The sequence below is a fragment of the Lipotes vexillifer genome, unplaced genomic scaffold (genome assembly GCF_000442215.2).
Source record: "Lipotes vexillifer unplaced genomic scaffold, Lipotes_vexillifer_v1.1 scaffold1115, whole genome shotgun sequence".
Classification (NCBI taxonomy): Eukaryota; Metazoa; Chordata; class Mammalia; order Artiodactyla; family Lipotidae; genus Lipotes; species Lipotes vexillifer.
The window spans coordinates 1,433,364-1,451,625 of record NW_006792080.1 but is presented as its reverse complement, the minus strand read 5'-3'; the positions used below and the strand labels follow the sequence as shown (position 1 = coordinate 1,451,625).

At 52.2% G+C, this 18,262-nt stretch overlaps 2 protein-coding genes across 3 annotated transcripts in view; one reads left to right on the top strand and one right to left on the bottom strand.

Annotated features, from left to right (window-relative positions):
* Window positions 1-8,034, bottom strand: part of EEFSEC (eukaryotic elongation factor, selenocysteine-tRNA specific) — a 154,360-nt gene extending 146,326 nt beyond the window's left edge. Inside the window, exon 1 of the mRNA XM_007465272.1 lies at window positions 7,700-8,034. Within this exon, the coding sequence (XP_007465334.1) occupies window positions 7,700-8,006 (307 nt within the window). The 5' untranslated portion in view covers window positions 8,007-8,034. The remainder of the gene's footprint in view (window positions 1-7,699) is intronic.
* A 2,162-nt stretch (window positions 8,035-10,196) lies between these two features.
* The window catches only part of RUVBL1 (RuvB like AAA ATPase 1), a 39,663-nt gene continuing 31,597 nt past the window's right edge, over window positions 10,197-18,262 (top strand). The window contains exons 1-2 of one of the 2 annotated variants that reach the window (XM_007465270.1): window positions 10,197-10,202; window positions 15,681-15,848. In XM_007465270.1, coding sequence (XP_007465332.1) covers window positions 15,708-15,848 — 141 coding nt within the window. In that variant the 5' untranslated portion in view covers window positions 10,197-10,202; window positions 15,681-15,707. Of the gene's footprint in view, window positions 10,203-15,680; window positions 15,849-18,262 lie in introns of those variants that run through there. The other variant, XM_007465271.1, reaches the window with a different exon arrangement.

Here is an 18,262-nt window from a genome sequence, read left to right as displayed (position 1 = left end):
GGAGCCTGTGCTCCGCAACGGGAGAGGCCACAACAGTGAGAGGCCTGCATACCGCAAAAAAAAAAACACAAAAAGACTTTAGCAGACTTCCCTGGTGGCGCAATAGTTAAGAATCCACCTGCCAATGCAGGGGACACGGGTTCAAGCCCTTGCCCGGGAAGATCTCACATGCCACGCTGCAACTAAGCCTGTGTGCTATAACTACTGAGCCTGCGCTCTGGAGCCCGCGAGCCACAACTACTGATCTCCGTGCTGCAGCTACTGAAGCCCGCACACCTAGAGCCCGTGCTCCGCAAAAAGAGAAGCCACTGCAGTGAGAAGCCCGCGCACCGCAACAAAGAGTAGCCCTTGCTCGCTGCAACTAGAGAAAGCCCGTGCACAGCAACGAAGACCCAGTGCAGCCAAAAATAAATTAATTAAATCAATTTAAAAAATAAAATAAAATAAAAAAAGACTTTAGCATATGGGCCATCAAAACATATCTGCACAAGACCCTCGTGTGGGACGAGACCCTCCCAGGGTGGACAGACAGGATGAGCCGCCTCCTGTCGGCACTGAGGACAGGAGTGGGCAGGTCTAGGAAAAGGTCAGGAGGTGCCCTAAAGGCCTTCCAGAAACAAGCAAATGGCACTTCCTACACACCCACCACAGCCTAAATAATGTGTCGGGCACATTTAATCCTCTCAAAATATGTTCATTTATTTAATTCAACTCAATTATTTGTTTAATTCAAATATTACTGAGTAAAGATAATCCACAGAATGGGAGAAAATATTTGCAAATCATATACCTAATAAAGGACTGGTATTCAGAATACATAACGAACCCTTATAACTCAATAATAAAAGCCAAATAACCCAACTAAAAAAAAAGGGCATAGGATCTGAATACACAGTTCTCCAAAGAAGATATACAAGTGGCACAAGAAAATATCAAGGAAATGAAAGTTACAGCGACGATGAGATATCACATCACACGCACTAGAACAGGTACAATCAAAAAGACAGCAACAAGTGCTGGCAAGGCAGTGAAGACATCAGACCCTCCTACACTGCTGGTGGGAAGCAAAGCAGTCCAGCTGTTGGGGAAAACAGTCTGGCAGTTCCTCAAAAAGCAGACACAGAGTTACCCTCTGACCCACCAATTCCACTCCTAGGTATAAACCTAAGAGAAAGAAAACATCCGTCCACACAGAGACTTGAACACAAACGTCCACGGCAGGATTATTCATAAGAGCCAAAAAGTGAAAACAACGCAAATGTCCTTCAACTGATAACGGATTTTTAAAAAGTGATCCATCCATATAATGGATACTCTTTGGCCGTAAAAAAAGGAATGATGGGGGAAGGGAAAGGGGAGTTTAATGGGCACAGAGTTTAGCTTTTGTAAGATAAAAAGAGTTCTAGAGATGGAGGCCACTGAACTATAAGCTTAGAAATGGTTAAGATGGTACATTTTATGAAATATGTACTTTACCACGATTAAAAATAATAGATTTTTTAAAAAGGAATGAAGTATAGGTCACGCTATAACATGGATGAAGCTTGGAAGCCAGACACAGAAGGCCGCATGTTGTATGATTCCATTTGTACGAAATGTCCAGAATGGGCACGTGGGCAGAGACAATGAGTAGATTAGAGGTTGCCGGGCCTGGGGTCAGGGAGAAGGTGCAGGACTGCTAATGGCTGTGGGGTTTCTTTTCGCCGTGATGGAGCTTAGACTGTGGCACTGGCTACACAACTCTGTGAAGCGGATGAAAGCACTAAAGTGGCACTTGAAATGGGCAAATTTTATGGAACGTGAATTATATCTCAATACAAATGTTTAAAAACAGCCTTGACTGTCCGCTCTGTGCCTGGCCCTGGCCTGGCCCTAGAGCCACACAGAGGCCTCCAGGCTAACGGGAACAACAGGTAGAACGCCTCCTGGTCACCTCAGGTGACCCAGAGCTCCAGAGACCCTCATCCCTGTCACCCCGCGCAGCATGGCCTCGAAGGCCTGCTGGTCAGACGGAGACTTGGGCCCAGCCTGGTCCAGGCCCTGGCCAATGCAAGGATGAGAGAGCGGGGAATAGGTCTCAGGGCTTAATTTACTGGTCGGTCCCTGGGGCGCCTGCCCAAATCTTATTCCAACCTGGATGGAGTGATTCTGAAGAAAAACCCAAGAGCCACAAAGGCGATGCTAAGTGAAAAGTTTAAAAGCAATTAATTTTAAATGATTACAGCTTTACCAAAAGCTGTGGCTATGATTTCCTTCTGACTTTGATTATAACCTTCCAGCAAAATATTCGTCTCATCAAGGCAAGTCTGCATTATTTTCTATTCTTAGCATGACTGCAAAATATTCTTTGATTTAACATTTGATATGTTTTGTTCTCAAGGGCAAGCCCCAAGAGAAGAAAAATGTACCCCAACAGAATGAAATATGACTACCTGCTTCCACTGTTCTTTCTTGTTGGCTCCTGCTCAAATATTCTGCATTCATTTAAACTCAAGGCCGCGTCTCTGATGTTATGCTCCTCCCACACTGTCACCCAAACCCAAGCAGTCATCCACTATCCAGGGGCAGAGAAATTGCCGCAGACGGAGCTGGACTTGCCTTTCCTGGAGACGCTGAGGGCGCTGAGCTTGGAAGGAGAGGGGATCCTGGCCGGGTGCGCACTGCGGAAAAGGAAATGAAGACCCAACAGATTCTAGGAGCTAAAGAAGCATTTCCACTTACATCAACGCCTTTAAATATGTCTCAATACTTTAGGACAATCGTATGACACCATAACATAACACAATGTATTTCTGTTTTTGTTTTTGTTTTTGTTTTGTTTTTGCGGTACGCAGGCCTCTCACTGTTGTGGCCTCTCCCGTTGCGGAGCACAGGCTCCGGACGCGCAGGCCCAGTGGCCATGGCTCACGGGCCCAGCCGCTTCGCGGCACGTGGGATCTTCCCGGACCGGGGCACGAACCCGTGTCCCCTGCATCGGCAGGCGCACCCTCAACCACTGCGCCACCAGGGAAGCCCAACACAATGCATTTCTGGACAGATTCATTAAAAGACTAGGGGCTAAGAAAACCAGAGTGTCCTTTTTGTTTGTTTGTTTGGTTTTGCATCAGAAAAACACCCAAATTCCTGGGGTGGCCAGGCCTCCAGTTTGTCATTTCTGCTTGGGCCACACCACCTGCTGGGGACTAAGCACAGACGCCCAAAGAGCAGTGTAGAAACCTGGTGGAAAACACACGGTCGTTCGCACATGAACCTGTCTCATGGGTCCAAAGAGAGCATCTCAGACAGACTGCAGGCGCACTCTCGGATCAAACGGCCCGAGGGACCAGGCTTCTCCTTGTCGCCACACGAGCACGGAGAGCTGGAAACAGAGGAGGGGAAGCAGCTTAGGTGTCGTGAAGAACGTGCCCCTCCCAGGCCGCAGGGACAGGCGCCCCCTGGGCTGCCGGCTGACCTCCAAAGCTAGGAGCCCTGAGTCACACTTGCAAGGCTGTGGTAGATCAGCAGCTCCAGCCAGGGGCGTCCAGACAGGGCCCAGACCTGGCAGGAAGCACCGCTTAAACGGAGGGGCGTCGGGGGGGCACAGGAGGCTAGCGATCAGGGTGACAGTCGTGGCAAAAGAGCTGCTGTTCATTAACCACAGGACAAAAGACTGGGAGACAATGCGCTGTTAATCGTGGCAGCCACCAGAGGACTGTAAATTGCCAAGCCAAGATACCAGCATTTTTCAGACCTCTTCCTTCCTGGCAGAGTGAGACTGAGGATGGGTCCAAGTCCCTCACCCCCACCCAAGTCTTTAAAACATACATTACTGAATCTTTCTGAAGTTCTAACCCTGAAAGATTTATACTCTAAAACACATCAGAGAAAAACACTGCCCAGAAACACCATGAGAGGGCCTGGGGCGGACGGTCACCCTTGTCCACTCACACTGAGAATATGCCGGTACTCCAAGGGCAGATCAGCGTGGGCTCACACCAGCTCTGACCCTTCTGATCTGTGTTCCCTAACCTCCCTGAGCCTCTGCCTTTATCATCTGTCCCATGGGAGTATCACCTCTTACCTCCCAGGATTGCTATGAGGGTTAAACAAACCAAAAAAGTCACAATGCTGGCACTAAATGCATGCTAAGTACTGTTGTCACTATTAACCCCCAGCACCACTTAGGAGTTTCATCTATGGCCACAGGGATCAAGGAGATAAAACCCAATTTTCTCTAAGTTAAAAAATGATCTTTTTGTACATGAAAGTATTTTGGGGGAGCGCTGGAATTAAAGAGAGCTGGCTTTAAGATACACCACACTTTAGAGGTGTCATCATGGAGCTCAGACAGTCACTCTAATTTCCTTCTGCTTCGGACAGGGCATTTAGCAAGCGGTCTGAATCACTCCCGGTGAGCTGGGAGCTGCAGCGGCAGCCCCACCGCCCAGCAATCCGGGCACAGGTGCGCTGCCAGCTGGAGTCCCTGCTCAGCCACCTTGCCTCTTTCTAAAGCCCCGGCCTCATCACATCACAAACCTACTTTAAAAGCATTCCAAGGCCCTTAGAAGAAATCTGCACCGAGGGCCCGATCTAAGCCCCACTCACCTCTCTACACGATCCCGCCTTCACCTTCCACACCTCTCCCCACTCACCAGGCCCATTTCCAGCTGCTAAATGCTGGCAGCTAACCCTGGCTCTGAACAGACAAGACAGCAGGCTCACGCCTCAGAGCCCCACCCAGGCTGTGCCACCACCGGGCAAGCTTTTCTTTCTCCACCATGCCCCGCAAAGCAAGTCACCCCTGTGCAAAGAGCCCTAATGAATCACGCTGCACACCGCACAGCACTCTCCCCCGGCTCTGCTGTCAGCACCCAGAGGGGCCCTGCTGGTGACTTTCGATCCGCCCCCCAGCCCCGGCTTCATTCATTTGGGACTTCTGAGTGCCTCCCACATGCCAGGCTCTGGCCCAATTCCTGCTATGCTCTCGTGGAGGACAGAGGCCATCAACAAGCACATCACGCGTATCAGACAGCACCAAGCGCTAGCAGGAAACAAAACACGGACATGAGGAAGTATGACGGTAGAGGACTGGGGACACTTTAGGCCAGTAGGTCAGAGGAGGCCTCTCCAAGGAGGTGACACTCGAGCTGAGACTTAAATGAAGAGGGCACAGCAGGTACAACACTGGCCCATCCAATAAGTAGGAGGAGGCCAGTGTGACTGGAGGTCAGGAGCCGTGGATGAGGCTCAGGGGAGGGCAGAGGCCAGATCGCGGGTCACTGGGGGGGCAATGAGTGCCCGGACAGTCTTCAGCTGATGGCTGACCTGATCTGAAGATATCCATAAAAGGAGCAGACTGTCCACCGTGTGGGGGGTCAGCAGAGGGAGGAGGGGAGGGCCCACAGCCTGGACAGGAAGGACAAGTAAAGACCCACGTGGCCTCTGCAACATGAGGATAACGAAGGGGATTCGCCAGACCTGGGTCAGGGGCGCCAGAGCAGGTCCCAACGCCTGCCCAGGGAACTCGACTTTCCAAGCTTCAGTTTTCTCATCAGAAGAGTGGGGCCCACGCCCCACTCCACCCCCATCACTCAGCGTTATCGCACAGACGCAAGTTTGTAGCCACAGGCGTGGACCCGGGCAGGCACTCAGATGCAGCTCCTTTCCCCCCAAAAGAAAAAAGTCACTTTTTCTTCTCACTTTCCTCAGTGCAGGGTGGGAATCTCATCTATTGAAGGAAGTAGAGTAGCAGCCCTGGTCCCACCACTGCAATGTGCTCAGGTCACACGTTAACACCTGTAAGAAGACAAGGAGCGTCTCCCGGGTCAGGGGCGAGAGAAACGTAAGAGCCGCGATGTTCGTACAACAGGGGAGGAATCCCTCTTCGTTTCTTCAACAATTTACGGTCTAAACCAAGAACTTGTCAAATGCTTGGAGGCGTTACAATTTGGTGCCTGAAACCTTCTGTCCTATGAAGAAACACCACGAACATACATGTGGAAGGGGAGGGCTGAGTGCAGTAACCCGGGAAGTGGCAGCTTTGGAGTCAAGCAGAGCCCTGGGTCAGCCACTTCCTAGCAGCCTCCCCGAGTCCCAAGTCCCTCGATGGCTGAACAGTAACCACCACACTCCCTACAGCGTTTGCCCGAGAAGTGGCAAACGTGCAAAAAAAGCAAAGCCCGCTGAGATCTGCCAGAGTGTGGACAGTCCAGAATCACATCTGAGGTCACAAGGTCAGTGAGGGAGAAAGCCAGGCCTCACCACAGACTCCAGAAGCATGTCCTTCACTCCCTACACCTGTCACAAGAAAAGACCAACAATCTGCCTTCCCATTTTTTAACCTCCAGCCTACACTGGCTCAGAGAACGTGTCCTAAAATGTACCTGGACGTGACCAAACAGAAATCAGTTACAAGGGGAGGGGACAGCAGAGAGGATCGCGAGCCCCTTCACATGCATCTGTGGCTGGAGCACGGCCGGAGTAGAAGGTGTGAGGCGGGGGACCGGAGCAGGTTCCTGCTCCTCTCCGAGCCTCCAGTTCCTCTCCTGAAAATGGGGAAATTATCTCAGACTGCCTGCAGCATGGACCAGACGGGAGGTGACAAGGTGAAAGTACTCAACACTCATCATACAGCAGGGCCTGCTATGCCCAGCGAGCGACCAGTGCAGCTGCCCACCAGCAGGCCGATAAAACCATCTGACCAAGAAGTGTTCCTATACGCACTCGTGGGTGCACAGAACGCCACCGGAAGGGTCTGGAGGAAGTGGAAAGCAGGGATGTACCAGGTCCCTGGGTCAGCAGTGAGGAGTCTCTGAACTATATATACACCCTTTGTGCCATGTGCTACCATTTTTCTATATAAACAAAACACCTGTCCATGGAGTCAAGTATACTGAAATGGGTGTGGAAAAGTAATCCAGAGGTGTACTAGTGGCTTCCTCTGGCGAGATGGGAGGGGTAATTAGGGGCCTTCTGCCTGGTTTGTAATGTTCTATTTCTTCAGAAGTAGAATGTATTCATGTACTACTTGTATAATTAAAATTAATTAAATGGTACATCTCAGGAAGGCTTTTGGGCAGTACTCACCACGACTCTCTGCCCCAGCATCTCAGTTCTAGGGTCTTTCCTTACAGACATACTAGCACACCTACCAAAGACGTCTGTTCTATAAAACTCACTGAAGCATCGTTAGCAAAAATGAGTAACGACATAAATGTCCATCATTAAGACATTCAGAAAACGGTGGTCCAAGTGTACAACGGAATTTCATGTGACCTTTAAAAAGAACGATGTTGCTTTATATGTACGAATGGGCAGGCCCGAGTACTGAGTGAAGTACTCAATAGAGTGATGTTACCATTTTGTGAAAAAAAAATTTAAAAAAGAACGAGAAAAGGAGGGGTCGACATATACACAGGAACGCTGCCTGCACACGGAGTTCCTCCGAAATGGCACAGGACGGGACAGCGGCTGACTGCGGAGACGGGCAGCAGGAGACCAAAGGACAGCGAGTGGACGCCTTCTGGGCACTTTCAGGGTCTCTGAGTTTCCCTAACCTGTGCGTGTATTACGAACGCATGTGGTAAAAAAAAAAAAACAAAAAACAAAAAACAAACAAAAAACACTTTCGCTGTTTTCGGGGCGGCGCGAGAGACTTCCCGGCGGGCTCCCCCCGCCCCGGCGCGTCCGAGCCCCGCACCCCCCGCCCCTCCGCGCTCACCGCCGATGATGGTCCGGATGAGGGAGGCGTGCCCGGGGCAGTCGACCAGCGTGACCTGCAGCCGCGGCTCGGCCCCGGGCTCGGGCTCGGGCTCGGCCCCCAGCGGCGCCGGCCGCAGGCGCGCGGGCAGCGGCACCGAGAAGCACGAGAAGCCCAGGTCGAGCGTGATGCCGCGCTCGCGGCTCTGCGGCTGCTTGTCGAAGGCGGCGGTGGAGGCTGTGGTGCTGAGCGCGCGCGCCAGCGCCGTCTTGCCGCTGTCGATGTGGCCCAGGACGCCCACGTTCACGTTCACCCGCCGGCCCGCCATGCCGCCGCTGCGGTCCGCCCGCTAAGCCGGCCCCCGCCGCCCGCGCCCCGCTCGCGCGTTCCGGCGCCGAAGCTTCCGGCCGCGCGGTCAGTGCGCCGAGCCGGGGAGCCAGGCGCCGGGGCCGACCTCCGTCCGTCCTCGCGTTCATTCGTTCGTTTCCACGGGCTCTAGCTGAGCGCCCTCTGGGCACCCGGCGCCTTCTGTCCACCGCGCGGGGACAGGTCGCTCTCCCCGCAGGACATGGGGGACCCGGAGGGGGGGGGGGAACAATAACCGGGAGTAAAGACGGAACCAGACCACTACGGACCCCGAGAAGCCCTGGGGAAATACAGCAGCGGTGGAAGGACCAGGCCCGGGGCAGGGAGGGCGGGCCGCGAAGCTGAACCCGTCCTGCCTAAGAGCCAGCGCGGGAAACCTGGGAAGGCTGCTCGGAGAATCTCGGACCCGGGCAGTCAGCGTGGCCTCAGGGGGCCGCCAAACTGTACGCAGAAGGTCGTTTGAGTGCGCGCGTGCTGGGGAGGGCCCGCAACGCTCATTCTCTTGAAATGTCACCCACAGAAAAGGTGTCGCCCACGGGCAACAACACGGATCACAAATTTAAATGTCTGCCCTGGCCAGGCAGTTGACTCGCCAGAGAGTAATCAGCAGGGTTTAAGGTGCCCGGGGTGGTGGAGACTGCGGAGGTGGAGAGCACATGTCCTGTGGCCACAGATGGGGAGCCACGGCTCAGCTTTGGCCAAGTGACACCAGGAGGGAATGCTAGCCCAACATTGTCCCACCTTCCCGCTTTTCAAGAGACGAGAGTGTTTCTATGTGAAATCTGAGAGACATTTTGCCTGGTGAGGCCGCCGAGACTTGGGGCTGCGGGCTGTAGCTGTTACCCGGCCCGACTTACAGCTAAACGCTCACCAGCGGCAGGGCTGGGGCTTTAAGCCAGGTCTTACCGTCTCCAACTCCTACCACAGCTGGCTCCGAGACAGCTGCCCCAGCAGTAGCCTGGAGTCTAGCCCTGTCTCCACAAGTGCCAAGGAGACGGCAGCTCTGAGCTGTCTGAAAAGTCAGCCAGATTCGGACTGTATCCTGGGGTCAGCTGTGCCCCTGCACCAAGCAGAGAAATACAGACCTCTGCCTAGGCAGGTGTGAGTCATAAGCTCACTCCAAGAGCCAGGGAGAGTGTGAGGGACACACTGTAGGAAGTGGAGCCCTGTTGGCCAGCAAAATGCAGGTCACATCACGCCCCCTCCTGTGTCCTTTGTCCCTATCCTGGCTTCTCCCCCAGTGAGGCGCGTTTGCTTTAGACCAGGCTGGTGCCCTGGTGCTCTCCTCTGTCCCAGCAGGCTGAAGACCCCTTACACATCTTTGCTTGCCCTCGGCCTGGTACATCAAAGGCTCCGTAACTGTTGCTTGAGTGGACCCACCTCCAAACCTCCAGCCCACAAAGACACCATCCTCTGAAGCAGACTCCTGGGTCCCAGCCTGGATTCCAAGGCTGGGCCTGGTCCCTGGGAAATGATTGACAGGGAACGGCCTGCAGAACTGCGATTATTTGGGATTTGTTCTTAATGTTAATGCGATGCTGGTTCCTTTCTGTTTCTTTAATGCCATTTTGTACGAAGGTAGTTCAAAGTTCTTTACGAACAGCTAGTACTTAATTCAACTTCATTAAGGCCAATTAATCCAGGATTAATTATAAATTTGCTCAGAGGAAGTTATTATACTTTGCTCTTTGATTTGAGTTTGGCTTTAAAGATTCTTTTAGGAGTAAAATGGAAATTTCCCTTTTCTCTGAGGGTATCTACCTTTGCCAGTGGTTGTGTTAACCACGTACCTTCCTCGACATGTCCCATACTAACCTCAGATGAGGTTGTCACCCACGCCACCACTGTGTTCCATGGCACTCCCAGTACTGAACAGATCTGCTAATGCCCCGTTAGCTGCAGGGTGGGAGCTGATGTCCTGGCAAGAACTGGTTCACACACGATCAAATCACGGCCCTACCTCGTGCTGGCTGTGTGCCTGGGAGCACACTTTCCACCTGGATATGGATACAAACTCTTTAAGGTGTACAGTGGTCGGCGTCCCCTCCCTCTCCTTCTGGAAGGTTCCTCAACTCTCCTTGGAGGTATCACACTGCTCTCCTCTGGGTCCCGACGAGGGCTGACTGAACGCTAGCTCTAGGGGTGGGCCTGGGCTCGGGTCCATTCCAGTAGCCATGACCGTTGGTTTGGCAGTGAGCGTGTGACCCGAGTTAGCACAATCGGAGAAAACCCTGGAATTTTTTTCCAGGACAGGCAATAGAAAAGTGTGCTCTCTGATACTGGACTAAAACCCGGGGAAATCAGTCTGGGCCCTAATGGGACCCCTGGAGGGAAGCCTGGCCACAGCAGAACAGTGGCCTCCAAAGATGTCCATGTCCTGGAACCTGTGATGGTGTTGCCCTACATGGTAACGAGACTTGGCAGGTGTGATTCAGTTAAGGATCTTGCGACGGCGGGGATGGGGGAGGTGGGGAGCTCACCCTGGATTATTCTGCGGGCCTGATGTAGTCACCAGGGTCGTTACAGGAGGGAGGCGGGAGGATCAGAACCAGAGATGGCGTCATGAGAAGACGCTGCTGGCCGTTACTGTTTTTAAAGGCGGAAGCAGAACATAAGTCCAGGAAGGTGGGCAGCCTGTGGAGGCTGGAAAAACCCAGGCTGTGGGTGCTCCCCCAGGGCCTCCAGACAGGAACGCAGCCCTGCCCACCCCTTGATTTTAGCCCAGTGAGGCCCATCTTGGACACTGACCTGCAGAACGGTAAGAGAATACCTGTGTGTTGTTTTATGCAATTAAGTTTGTAGCAATTTGTTACTGCAGCCATAGGAAACTAATACAAACGTTTACTTGGAGTGTGCAGTCTCTTCCCATTTATTAAATCAGTGAAGGGCTCCTAACTCCCTCCCACCTGGTCAGAGAATCAGAGTCTGACAGCTAAGACCTACACTGGAAATAGCCTCACGGCCTGTCCTCTGGTCAGACCTGCTGCTTTTGCCCAGGCTGCCCTGACCTCTGACCCCATTGCCATGTGATGCCAGTGGGACGATGGTCCAGATGGAGCCCTGGGGACCTGCAAGCTCCAGCTGCTTTCTCGGCATCTGCTGCCGGGTTTCCCCACCGCAGTGGGATGTGCCTGCTGAGACGGATGGAAACTGTTCCCCAGCAGAGAAGGTTGCAATCGGAGGCACGAGGCACAGGCCTCACCCTGGCTAACCTGACCCCGTCCCCAGACCCACTTCCTGCCTCGGGCTCCAAAGCAATTCCGGTGAGTGACCTCGGGTACTGTTTCCGTTTGAAAAGCATGACAAAATTACCACAGAGGGCAGGACACACACACAGCAGGCAGATATCCAAGGGACAAATAGCCCGTGTCTTTATGTTCCAAAGCTCTGATGCCATTTTCTGTGCCCCTCCCAGTGCTTGAGCCCATTGTAAAAGATCTCACTGAATTCTTTTAATAATCCTAGGAGGTGCTGTTATCGCTACTTTACAGCAGAGGGAAGAGGGCCAGGAGAGGTGACTTGCTCAGGCCCTCTGATCCTTGTTTTATGTCAGGTTTTTTTCAACCTCAGTGACATGAACCATCTTCATAATTGATGCAATATCCAGGTACCACCTACAACTTCATATTTTTCTTTAAGTTTGACTTAAATAAATAAAAGTATCTCCCTTACACAGAAAAACATTATCACTTGCCATAAATAGCTGGGAACCACAACAACCTCAGAATCAGGATCGTTAATAAAAAGAGAGATTAGCAACCGTTAGAAAGGGGTTAAAGTCACACTCCACCCCCTAACACTCACTGAATTAGAATTAAAAAGGCAATAATGTTCTCACTATGTTGATCAACTTTATTTAATTTTATGTCTTGTACCACCTCTAAGGTGTCCCTTCTGTTCCCAGAAATCAGCCTGGGGCTGAAATAACAAGCATGCCAATGAGGTTGGCAACAATCAGAAAGGTGGGTGAGAATGTAGGAATATAAGACCAGGGACTAAGCCAATTAGCTTAAGCAGGCGACTCCTTCAACAGGGACTTTCTTTTTTTTTTTCTTTTTTGCGGTACGCGGGCCTCTCACTGTTGTGGCCTCTCCTGTTGCGGAGCACAGGCTCCGGACACGCAGGCTCAGCGGCCATGGCTCACGGGCCCAGCCGCTCCACGGCATGTGGGATCTTCCCGGACCAGGGCACGAACCCGTGTCCCCTGCATCGGCAGGCGGACTCTCAACCACTGCGCCACCAGGGAAGCCCTAGGGACTTTCTTTGATTTGATTCTGATTGGTTTGGGTTTGGGGGATCATGGCTCTGAAGCGCACCCCAGACACTGGGAATTATCCTGCTTGTAATCATCGTAATAATCTTTGTACTGCGTTGTATTCTCTCAAGAGCTTTAAATGCATGTTTGCAGCCACTAACCACCAAGCAAGTGATCTCCCTACGACTGAAACATCAGAAAAAGAACGAAAGACTGACAAAGAACGTGAACCCGACGTCATAACCCGTGAGCACCACACGGAGGGTCAGCAGAAGCTGCAAGGCCTCCAGAGTGGTAGCTGGGAATAGCACTAATGCCTTCAATTTGTATTGCATCCCTCAGGCTGAGAGACTGGTCAACAGGAGGAAATTGTTAAAAATAAGACAATGGGCCCAAAATGCAGTGGCTTATGCTAAGCCTCAAGTCACCAAATCAAGACTTAGTTACTGGACTTCCCTGGCGGTCCAGTGGTTAAGACTCCACGCTTCCACTGCAGGGGACGCAGGTTCGATCCCTGGTTGGGGAACTAAGATCCCACATGCCACATGGCATGGCCAAATATAAAAGAGAATTAAGTTTCAGCTCTTTCCCCTTTGAATGGTCTTGGCACCCTTGCTGATATACTGAGGGTTTATTTCTGGGCTCTCTATTCTATTCCATTAGTCTATATGTCTATCCTTGTGCCAGTGCCACACTGTTTGATTACTGCAGTCCATTATTCAATGTCCTGTTAGTTAGGATACACTCTCAGCACTCAGCTGAGCCTGGAGACCACGACAACGTGTGGCTGCACGGGGGCCCTGGGTCATTGCCCCCCTCCACATGCAGCAGCCTTCTCAAGATGTTGGTGAAGGCAGAGGCAGGCTTGACCTGGGCTTGTGGGCTCAAAGGTCAGGTGTGAAAGAAATCAAAGCAAGGAGCAAGCAGAAGCACTGGAAACCAGTGGCTGAGATGCTCAAGCTTGGACTGGAGAAAAGAGGGGTCAGGGCACTGGAGGTGAAAGAGCAAAGGCTCATGGGAGTGAGAGTGAGAGAGCAGGCAGGTCTGGGGTTGTCACACAGCACAAGCTGGCATGCAACTGTCCACTCCACTCCTTGTATGTGTGTCACTGCACAAACCCATGGGTGGAACCCTAACTCAAGTTATTTTAAGCCCCAACGTCAGTGCCATTTACACTGCCAAGTAGGGCAAAGCTGGATCTGGGAACGTGGAGGATTTCATCAGGAATCTGACAGCTTTCCTTTCCTTCGTGCTGGCTTCATTCTCAGACACAGTCTTCCCATGAAGTGGCAAAGATGACCTGGAAATCTAGGACCCAAGTCTCTCCCGATATTTCCAGTAGAAGTGCAGGTCTGAGTGTTATTGGACTGTCCGCTCACATCTCTGAACCAATCACCATTCTGGGGAGGGGGGGATACTTTGATAGGCCAGGCCAGGGTCCCGTGTCCATTCCTGAAATACAGCTGGGGGTGGGGTCAACCCATCTAAACCACCTAGATGCCAAGTGGGGGAAGGGTGGTTCTCTACAGAAAATTAGAGTGAAGGTGGCCAGAAGAGGTAGGAAGGGTGCTGGGCGGGCATAATAACCCCTGTCCAATGCTATGGGCCTCACCTACCTTCATGCACCTTGCACACTTTGGACACTGGCCTGCTGCGTCGTCTTCTGTTGAAATGAAAGGAACTGCCTGGCTCTGCAGCCAGGCCCAGCTTCTTTGCACACTGGACCTGGGGTCTAGGCCTGGGAAAGGCATTTGCTCAATGTGTGATCTTGGACAAACTCCATCCCCTTTTAGGGCCTTAGTTTCCTCACCTGTAAAAAGAGAATGCTAGGCTGGATCAGATGTTTGAACTGTTCTTTAGCAGGAAAAAAATGTAACAGCTCTGGTGGAGGGGGAGGTGGGGGCCAAAAGTTTCCATTCACTGACAGAAACCATTATCAAGTCCCATAAGATCCGCTGTGTAAAATACCTGCAGCAAAACTGCATGATTTTGTGTGTATGTGAGGGTCCAGGACGCTACTGAATTTACAAGAAGCCTTAAATGTGAGCCAGGCTGTGTGCCAGACACTGGGGTTAAAATGATGAACAACACAGACGCGGTCTCTACTTTCATAATGCCTGCCATTTAGTGGGAGAGACTAACATTGACCTGATAGCCTTACAAGTAATCAGAAACCTAGACTCAAAAGTTATGATGGAGAAGTATGAGGAGATGTGAGAGTCAGAAACTCCTGCACCTGGATTTGACTTCAGGTCTGTCTCAACCCTAATGCAAGCTCCCCTGAGCTCTGGGCCAGTCCCTCCCTTTCTCTGGACCTGAGTCCACTCAGGTGTGAAATGGTGACATACCGTCTGCTTCCGAGGATGTTATCCTTCTCTCAGGGATCAGTCCAGGCGTTACCATGTCATGGCGCCTTCCTTGGCTCTCCAGCTTTTCCAGATGGCCCTGCTCTGGGCTTGCACACCACGTGGGGGTACCTGCTTTGGCACACCTCATGTTGCAAGTTTCCCAACTAAGGACTGAGCTTGTCAAGCCTGGAGATTTTGTATTTTATGTGTGCATCCTAGTGCATTGTACTGTCTGGCTCACGGCAGGTGCTAACAAATGTTTGCGGAATGACTGGGTGGATGGGAAGAGTACACTTTTGGGGGGAGTGTTAATATCATCATGGAACCGGACAGGACACAGCCACTGGCTAATTGTCTCATCTGAGGTCGCGGGATGGTATGAGGTTTACACCGGCTGCAAAGCCTGAAGTCCTCAGGTGGAGTTCCAACTCTTCTGATTACTTGCTGTGCGTTCTTCATAAGTTATTGGGCCTCTTTTAGCCCGCATCTTTATCTGCATTAGGAATTACAGTAAACGTCATCCACAGCCAACTTAATCTAAGTAAAGGGAGAGGTGGAGGCGAGGAGGAGGACAACCGCAAGGCGGACGCTGAGCACAGCCTCCCCAGGGAGATGAAAGGCGTGGGAGTCAGAAAACTTTGCTTAGTGGGCACAAGTCGAAGCTTAAGTTCTAAACCTGTCTCTTCATCTCCAACACCGAGGTCGAACTTGAGCTCCGCAAAAGGGTATCCGTTCGAATGCGGTCACGGACGCGAAGGCGCCGTGAAGAGCGGGACTCGGGCCCTCACCGCGTCGCAGCGGCCCTCTCGGGCCCACCCGGGCAGGAAGCGCCGGCTGCGGGGGAAGCCAACCTCGGGACACAGCCGGAAGCTGGTGGGCGGAGCCTCCCCGGCAGCCGCGACGGGCAAAGCCAGGAGCCAATGGAGCGCTGAGGAGTTCCCGCCGCGGCCAATGGGGAGCTGACCGAGGCGGGGCCGGACCAGCCGCCTGGTAACGGCCGCGTGGTAACCGGCTGCGCGCTGCTGGGGCTGAGCGGGCGCTCGGGCTCCAGGTGCGCAGGATGAAGATCGAGGAGGTGAAGAGCACCACCAAGACGCAGCGCATCGCCTCCCACAGCCACGTGAAGGGGCTGGGGCTGGACGAGAGCGGCCTGGCCAAGCAGGCGGCCTCGGGGCTCGTGGGCCAGGAGAACGCGCGCGAGGTGTGGCGGCGAGGCGGGAGCTGAGGCGGGGGGACTGAACTGAGGGGGAGACTGAGGGGGGACGGGGCTGAAGTGGGCCCGGGCGGCGCGGACCTGGGGGTGGGGCGTGGGGAGGACGTCCCGGGGCGCGGCGACGACCCCGCGGCCTCGCTGCTGGCCGCGAGTCCTGACTGACCGCCGCTCGGGGCCAGGCCGTCCGCGCGGCCCGGGGGTCGGCGGGGCGAAGATGGGCCAGGGCCCTGCTCTCTGGGAGCTCGCGTTTCAGACACAAACGTTTAAACCGCTGAACAGAAGGGCCGTTATTAGACTTCGGGGATCAGTTCCTGCGGGGCTCTGCGGGCCCGGCGTTTGAGTTGCTGTGAGCGCAGTGAGAGGCTCTGGGACTTTTATAGTCGGGAGGTGATCCGCCTGAGCAGGTGGCAGGTACAGAGGCCTTTCTGAACATTCCAGTTAAGCCCACTTCTGCTAAGTGATGCTGGTGCCAAGTGCCTTCGGCCGCATTGTCATCACAAAACTGTTCAGGCTCTTCGTGTGTGTGTGTATTTTCTTTTTTTGATGAAAACATTGAGGGTGCGAAAGGTCACTTCACCCATCCTCTTGCCACCCAGTTTAGTAATAGTAATGCTGGAGTTTGTGCCTGTGTGCCCCTGACTCCTGAAGCAGGGCGCTCTGTGGTAGGACCGCCCCCCTCGGGCCCCCTTCAGCCCTAACGTCAGCCCATTTTGCCCCTCTGCCCCTGCGGTGGCTCGGCAGCTACAGAACTCCTGGGTAAGGCTCTTGCCTCCTAACCTGATTGTGCTAATAGAAAGGGCCAAAGAGAAGCCTCTGGTTTCCATTTGGAACATCAGGTTTCCAGAGAGGAAATAGTGACAGGGCCAAGGTGACTTTGAAATTTCTCTTGATCCAGCTTCTGCTCTCAGAGGGCCTGTCTCTGCGAGTAGCTGACATTGTTGAGTGCTTTTCATGTGCCGAGCACTGTGCTAAGCAGCTCCCTTTCCATCGTCTTACTGTTCATCACCACCCTTATACCTGTCCCTCCTCCACGTTCTTATGACACTTTTCAGACATACCAGAAAGTTGAGAGACTTGTGTAGTGCGTACCTGTGTGCCTGAATTCTACAAGTAACATTTTACTCTGTTGCTTTGCCTTCTATCTGCTCATTTATCCATCTAACAATCTGCTTTTGCATTTCAAAGTAAGTTGTAGACATTAGTATACTTTACCGTAAACCCGTTAGCCTTTGTGCCACTATGCTGTGAACTCTGTTTTCAGATGAGGAAACTGTGGTTCCTAGAGGTTAGGTTATGGATCTGTGGTACTCGGCTGGTAATTGGTAGAGCCAGGATTTAAACCTAAGTCTATCTGACTCCAGAATCCATACTCTTGACTCTGACGCTGTGTACCTCCATACGAATATGAGCTTCCCAAGGATAGAGGCCGCGTAGTATCATATACCCAGAACTTGACTCATTATAGGGACTCAGAATTTACATACTGAATTATTAGTCATCCCACCTCTGCTACCAGGTCCTTGTCTGAGTCTGGTTGCATCAGCAGCCTCCTTGATGTTTAATGTCCTCATCTGAAAAATGAGAGTTAGACTAGGTCATCTTTTAAAGGCCCTTCCAGTTCATACTTTTTAAATTTTGGAATTCACTGGACATGTGTCACTGGAGAGAAGGAGCCTAAATGGAAGAAGATTAAATGGAAGGGGACGTGTGTGAATAAGAGTGTACGTAGCCAAGGTTGGCGAAGGCTCTTCCACCTCTTTTGAGCTGCCCAGAGACTTCCAGTGCTGAGGATTATGATATCAGAGGTTACTGTGGAAAGACCATAATGGCTCTTTTGTCTTTTTAGAAATGCAGCGTCTGAGGAGTATCTTCTAGGCTTTGTTAAGTGTACTGTGCTTTTCCAGCTGAGTCAGAAATGGAATAGGGCACATCCACATGCATTCCTTGAACCCACGTTTTTGAGGGGCTGTCTAAGTGTGGGACCAAGGTATGTCTCCACAGTCCATGGGGAAAGTGGGAGAGGAGATAAGATGTGCTCACAAGACCCTGTCCACGAGGTACCACCCAGGTAGAGGGGCTGTGGGCCTGCCCTGAGGACGGTGCACCTTGGAGACAGTTGTGTTTTCAGTTTTTAGATCAGTGTGAGAAACCTTGAGATTAGGTGTTTAAGGAGTGTGACTTTCTCAGCCTTACTCCTTTAGAGTTAAATACTCTAAAATACATAAAACCAGGAACCCATTTATGGAATTTCTAAACATATATACACACACATATCAATATGCAGTCAACTCTTGAACAACATGGGTTTGAACTGCATGGGTCCACTTATTTGCAGATTTCTTTCAATCAATACGTATTAGGGTGCTACATGACCCCCAGTTGGTTGAATCCAGGGCTGCTGA